Raw genomic sequence first — 6,704 nt, 5'->3', positions numbered from 1 at the left:
TTTGAGCTGTCTATCACATTAAAATGTGTCCAAACCTTACTACGTTTTCTGTCACTCATTTTCCTCCCCAGCGTGTAGCCTCTGTCTATGTAAAGCGCAACTTTCTCTTTCTTATCTCCGAGCGAACTTTGCAGGAGCCTCTCCCTCTGTGCTCGCTGTGCGGTGTGTCTGTAGTCCCTCCCCTCCCGCTCAGTGTAGACACACAGACGCGGCCACACATCTTAAACAATCACGTGCGGCTTCCAAAAAAAAAAAAGAACGGCTCACTTCAAAGAGCCGGCTCTTAGAGCCGGATCGATCGCGACCGACAAATCACTAACTTTTAGACTTTACCCAATGAAGTAACAGCACCGTTTCTCCAGTCTGGGGTTAATCTGCTCTACCCACTGCAAACATGGCATCTTTACAAGCGAAATGATCTCCAATATAGTCGATAAATATGTAATACTTCTCATCTGAGGGTTGTTGCAAGCTTATTATAAAATATTTAAGAAAATTAAAAGAAAATGTAAAATTTAAAGAACATTTAAGAAAAGCTGTTTCAAACAAAATGATCTGTCGAAATCATTAAATCGTATAATAAGCTTGCAACAATCTAAGAATTACAGAAATTTCTACCTTTAAGATCGTTTCACTTACTTCTTTGTGTTGTTTTTTTTTTTTTTTTTTACAATCTCATCTCTGCTCTGAACCACTGAAGACGGTTTTAAGAGAATGGGGAAGTCTGCCTGCAGCGATTAGTCTGAAGCGCGCAGCCACCTGTCTGATCTCCTCCCACACCAGCTAGGCTTTAGAGGACGGAGCGCGTTCCAGCGAGCAGTCATCATTAACAGGTGATCTGAAGACTCCTCCATGATCATGGCGAGGAATGGATATTGTTTAGCCACATTTCTGAGGGTAAGAGCTGATTTTAAAAGGTGTCATTGGTAGTTCTGTAGATTATCTTCTGCTTGTCTTCATTAAGCCTAAGACAGGTTGACCATTAGACTAGTGAGTCACCGCTTTGTGTTTTAAGCTCTACATGACTGCTGAAATTAGTACCACACCTACGCTCTTGTCCTGCACATTGGACTCCTAAGAAATTCTGTGCTGTGCTGAAAAGTGCTGAAATATCCTTTCACTCAGAGCAGAGCCTCCACTTTATTGCTGTATCTCCATTTTTGTTGTTCATTTTTGCTTTTCATCATTTGAAAATGCCATCTGCGCTTTACAGTATGTCATTCATTTAAAATAATTATACAGTGCAATTATATATTGTAAAACTATCTAATGTGTGACTGTATTTTATGAACTAACACCAAACTGAGTGGTAGCACATCTTCACTGTGAGAAAAATCATTTCCTGTAATGTTGCCATTTTGCATCTGTCAGAATAGAAAACCTTTCCAGTCATTTACTGATCACTTACAGCTCTGTTCTTTGTTCTGGGCATACAGTACTCTGCAAAAGTCAACCTTCCAATTTCCAGTCAGAACAGCCATTATACACAAGTTGTTCCTTTTCAGTGTTGGAACAGAAAACAAAATGTCTGACAAAAAATTAAACAGAAGCTGCAACAGCTAACCATAGTTTTTTCAGCATTGAGTCCTTTTTTGTATTTATTATGACTGATTATCACACCTCTGAAATCCAGTCTTAGTAGTTGTTTACATTTTCTGCTTCTCACAAACCAAATAATCCTAAACACACTCAATGATGTTGAAGTCTGGACTCTAGTGGCCAGTCCATTCATCCTTGTGTGCTCAGAATCTAAGTAATACCAAATTTAAATTTGGACTCATCAGTTCATAAAGCCATACTCTTTTCTCATACTCATACTCAGTTCATACAACTTTTTTTTCCAATTTTATTTCACTTTCTTGTTCCGTATGCAAGTGGATTATTTTACATATAATTCTTTCAGTCAAATCTGAGAGAAACTTATACTTAATGGCCATTTTGAGGGTGTTCACTGACACAGCACTGTATGTTCAGAATAATGAACAGCGAAATGATTGAAAAATTGAAAAACCAAATGATTGAAAAACAGCATTGAGAATAATGTGAACTAGATACTTTGACATAAAACTGAAATGAATAGAATTCTTCAGTGTTACTTCAATTAATGTTTCCCAAAACACTTAAAATCTATTATTGCCTGTTATTTCAATAAAATATAAAAATATCCGATGTGTAGTGTTAAATTTTAAATTTACATTGTGTTTTTTATTATGAAAGTGAATAGATATTACATTGACAAATGATTTCCAACTTTTTGAACAGTACTGACAGTAAGCTGTGTTATGAACTAACAATTGCACTAAGGAATTACAGCATGCAGGTGGTGTAAAAGGTGCAAAGGGCTGATTTAGTGACCCGAAAAGATTGGTTAGGTATTATTTGCCATCCTGTCTTTGTGCTCCACAGGCCATGTGCATTCAGAGGAAGAAAGTTTTGGTGGCCTTTGTGATGTCATTAATATTTGGAGCCGTTATTTACTCGAGGTCAAGCTCCTCAAATGTCGTTAATGTTCAACAAAGACTGGACTCCAGCATAGAAAAGCTCCTTCAGAGTGATGCTCAACACTTGGAGGCTAACCTTGACATACACTTTCCCCATACGCACATCACAGCAGGGTGAGTACGGCTGTTGCTTCTTTGGGCTTATTTTGCTGTAGAATATCCTGCATGAACCTCTCTGACAACAATATATTCTATAAAAAATAAGTTTTAGGGAAAACATTATTCAGTAGTTAAGTTAAAGAAACTCATTCTTTATTCCAGTACAGGGAGAGTTTAGTTTTGCGACAAGAATTCTCAAAGTTTTATAATCTGATAATGGATTATATAACCACTTCCGAACAAGCAGTGTAAAGCTTATGGCTGGGTACAGAGTACAAACGTACCAAATAGAAATTGTGTAACATGGTACTTAAACAGTGCAAGAAGACACACCCTTCAGGGTGAACTTTTAAAGGTTATACATGTAACATTTTAAACATTAAAAACATTCAGCTTCACACTAATGCCTTTGACATGGCCAAATGCAATCACTTTTTGTTGCCAATCATTAACTGATTAACTTATCTGATTTGCAACCTTTTTTCACACATTGAATGAGACATTCACTGCATTGCACCACCTCTTCTCAATCTATAGTTTTATAGTCCTTTTTTATATTTAAGATTTTGATACTTTTTTCCCCTTGAATCTGCACTTTATATATTTTAGCCTTATGTTTAAATTGTTTTGTATGTAGGAAGTGCCATTGGATTGCTGCTCAATTTTGCTGTACACTGTGCAATGACAATAAACGCATCTTATCTTATCTCATCTTATCTTATCTTATCTACGAATCCCATCATTTTTTTTGATTAACTGCCAGCATGCATTATAATCACACACAGCAAAAACAAACAAACAAACAAACAAACAAAAAAACCTCCCTTAAGCAGTAACGGTAGATCTGCCTTTTTTAACTATAAGAACAAACACTACAACAAGCAAGTACCTCAGTTCTACCTTGTGCATAGTTTGCACAGAAACCATGTGAAACCACTATCAAGAGGTCAGACCCACATCCTGTAAGCATGGGAGTGTGGAGGGTTTGCTTTGGCAGGTGTGTTAATCATTAGCAGTTATGTACGGCACAGGAAAGTGTTTTCATACCTATGTTCAGTAACTATGGTGTGGAAGATTTATAAGGGATGGTAGTTGCAATTGTCCCCTGGGACAATCCTTAAATACAAAAGAACATGGCTTCGTTAACAGGCTACAAGCCATGCTCTGTAGACGACCCTGCCGTTCTGCAGTGATGGGAGAGGAGGGTAAAGTTCAGCAACCTCACTACTGGTCTTTAAATCTAGGAGGGGGATACAACAATTATTTACTATCACCCCATCCCTAATTCTTCAGACATATGTAGCTGACTTCCGCTTTTTGTGAGCGTCTTGTTTGGGTTCTCTCCTTCCACCTTAAGAGGTGCAGCAGTCCTGAAGCTGGTAAGGGCCAGAATGTAACTAACTGCACCATTTAAGGTGGAATGGGAAATTTAGCTAGCTAGCTAGCTACCAAGACATCAGCATTTTAAAAGCAAGACAAAAATACATTGAAAAAAAATACATTAAACTGAGACAATACATTGGTTATTGTTACTTTTCAAGGAGAAAATACTTACATGTGTGTGTTTCTTTGGTCTGTTCTGCAGACATTTTGCAGATATTTCTTTTTTTCCCTCATAACACTCTGTCTGGAGCAGAGGTGTAAAATTCAGGTCCAGAAAGTAAAAGTCCTTCCCAGGATTTTGTTCCAACAGGCTGGCTTCTCTAGTTAGATCACACCACCAGCAGAGCTGTCCATGCAGTTGGAACAAAATCCTGTGAAGGATTTTTACTTTCTGAACCTGGATTTTTCCACCCTACCCCTAGACATGAACATGCAAAACAGAGGGGTAGGGGCAAGGAATGAAATGAGATTGGGCCCAAATCTACTGTAGTGGTGTACAGAGGAAACTTTTAAAAATTGCCACTGTCCAAATGCTTACAGACCTGACTACATCAAACAGGTGGCAGCAGCCACGTCCATAACAGTTCAGTTTCAGCCTGCTGATTTAGTTTTTCCACTAAAACACAGTATATTTTCCAATCAATTTGCAGACCTTTCATATTTGAAAAACATAAGCCATTCTCACTAGATATTTTCTTTAGAATGCCCCACCTTGGAATCACTTCATTTACCGGGTGTTTAGCTAGCAATAATGTGTCTGTAGGTCTGCATGAAAAACACCTGGGCCAGTTTGAGCATATCCTTTAAAACTAAACAATAGTGTGAGTTCAGTAAAATTCATCATTATTTGATTGATTGCCTCTTCATTACACTTTTTACAAATGCATAAAGGAAGCACAGCCTGGAACAAACCACATCTTATTTATACCCTCATACATAATTCCCTTTGACAGCTGTTGGTCAATTTTGTCAGAAAAGAAGGTGGAGCAGGGCACGGTGGGGCGACTGTCAGAGCTCACCCAAACTGTAGTTAAGAGACATCGTTAAGGGAGCATCATCTGCTTTCTTGGCCATCTGTAAACATAAGGAGGAGAGGGCAGCATGTTTAGTAGCTTGATGAGCCATTGCATTGACCTTTGAGACTGGATCAGTTTGATTGGTGTGAGTTTGATTTATGAACAGCATTTTTAAGTAAGACAGCATCTAAGAGTACATAATGCACTGTGGGCTTTCCTGATGTGAGAAAGCCACAGTTTTTCCAGAAGTCTCTTTCATTGGAAGGACAAGAGGGGTTACTAGACAAGCGGATGATGGATCTCAAAGCAGATGTTTATCTAGTGGGAATTTAGGAATGTGCTTAGAACACTTCATTCCTGTAGGACCATACATGACTTTCAGAGTCTGACACCGCTTGTCCTGTTTATTACCAATACAAAAAGTATAATTTGCACAAATAATTAAGGAAACATCCTTCAAAAAATCTTTGCTGGTAAATAGTAAGTATTATCCCTTAGTATTAAGTAGGGGTGCAACGATTAATCAGCTTAGTCAACTAAAATTGACGATCAAATTGGTTGGCAACTAACGATTAGTTGGTGATGTAATCACGCCTGTTTCTCATACTCACTAGGAATCCTCAAAGGTGTGGAAGCATATCACTGCTGTCAGAAGAAAACCTTGTATCTTTAGAAGAGAAGGAAAACACCTATTATTTTTAACGTAAGTCAATGGAATCAGACTTTTTTCCAAGTCATTTTGGGCTGTTGCTTTTGGACCATTCTTCATGAAATTTACACACAATGTAAAGGGAAACAGGCATTTTCAAATTATGTCAAAACTGAGAAACATTAAAAATGGAAATACGAGGTTTTCTTCCAAAAGGCGGCGATACGCTTAACTCTGATGGGAAAAGGTTGTTAGTTGTGCTATTCGTAAAACTGACCTTCGCTCTCATGAGAGTATGTCCTCCATGTCGCCTCACTGGATGAAGAAGACACATCTCGGTAAGATAGCTGTGCTAGCAAGATAGTTAGCTAATGCCAGTGTTAAAAGTTTTATATATATATATATATATATATATATATATATATATATATATATATATATATATATATATATATATATATATAAATAAAATCAATATCTTTTTGTTTTTTTGCCAGAAATGGATGCATGTGTGAAGGAGATACGCACAGCAGAAATGTGCCATTCTCCAACCTGCTCTTTCCTCAGGTATCTACTCAGGATCTACAGTTTGCATTTGAAGCCTCTAAGCTCGAGGGCATAAAGCAGCGGAGGCAGGTGGAGTACAGCAAGTTCCGCAAGAGGTGAAGAACTGCTAAGCACTCCTCCACAAAATGTCCATGTTTGTAATTTCTTTGACATGGGTCGAGTGAGTTCTCATATTCTTCTGATGTCTGAAACTGAAACCTTTTTTTACCTATTTATTTTAGCCAGTATTTGAAGATTCTAGCTTCTCTTTAGATTTTGTCCAGCATTACTTGGTAGAAAATCTCATTAAGGTAACATGGCGTATTATATTAACTTATAACTTTACTACGTTACAGCTGCTGAATTTTTATTGTACAATTAATCAATATTGTTGTTGCAGTTTGTGCCTGAAATTGTCATTTATTTCTAAAGTTTTATGTAGCTTTTTGCATTTGCAATTAAACAAACACACTGTCCAGAAGTGTCCAGACAGCCTTGTAATTTGTGAAT

At 37.5% G+C, this 6,704-nt stretch overlaps 1 protein-coding gene across 2 annotated transcripts in view; it reads left to right on the top strand.

Moving 5' to 3' along the window:
- Nucleotides 1–311: 311 nt before the first annotated feature.
- b4galnt1a (beta-1,4-N-acetyl-galactosaminyl transferase 1a) overlaps nt 312–6,704 on the top strand; it is a 28,469-nt gene continuing 22,076 nt past the window's right edge. For both annotated transcript variants that reach the window (XM_037541396.1, XM_037541395.1), the window contains exons 1-4: nt 312–441; nt 701–897; nt 2,407–2,615; nt 6,146–6,310. In XM_037541396.1, coding sequence (XP_037397293.1) covers nt 853–897; nt 2,407–2,615; nt 6,146–6,310 — 419 coding nt within the window. In that variant the 5' untranslated portion in view covers nt 312–441; nt 701–852. The remainder of the gene's footprint in view (nt 442–700; nt 898–2,406; nt 2,616–6,145; nt 6,311–6,704) is intronic.

This window comes from Pygocentrus nattereri, chromosome 9, assembly GCF_015220715.1.
Source record: "Pygocentrus nattereri isolate fPygNat1 chromosome 9, fPygNat1.pri, whole genome shotgun sequence".
NCBI classification, from domain to species: domain Eukaryota; kingdom Metazoa; phylum Chordata; class Actinopteri; order Characiformes; family Serrasalmidae; genus Pygocentrus; species Pygocentrus nattereri.
Note: the sequence above shows the minus strand (reverse complement) of the source record. Positions and strands in the feature narration are given on the sequence as shown.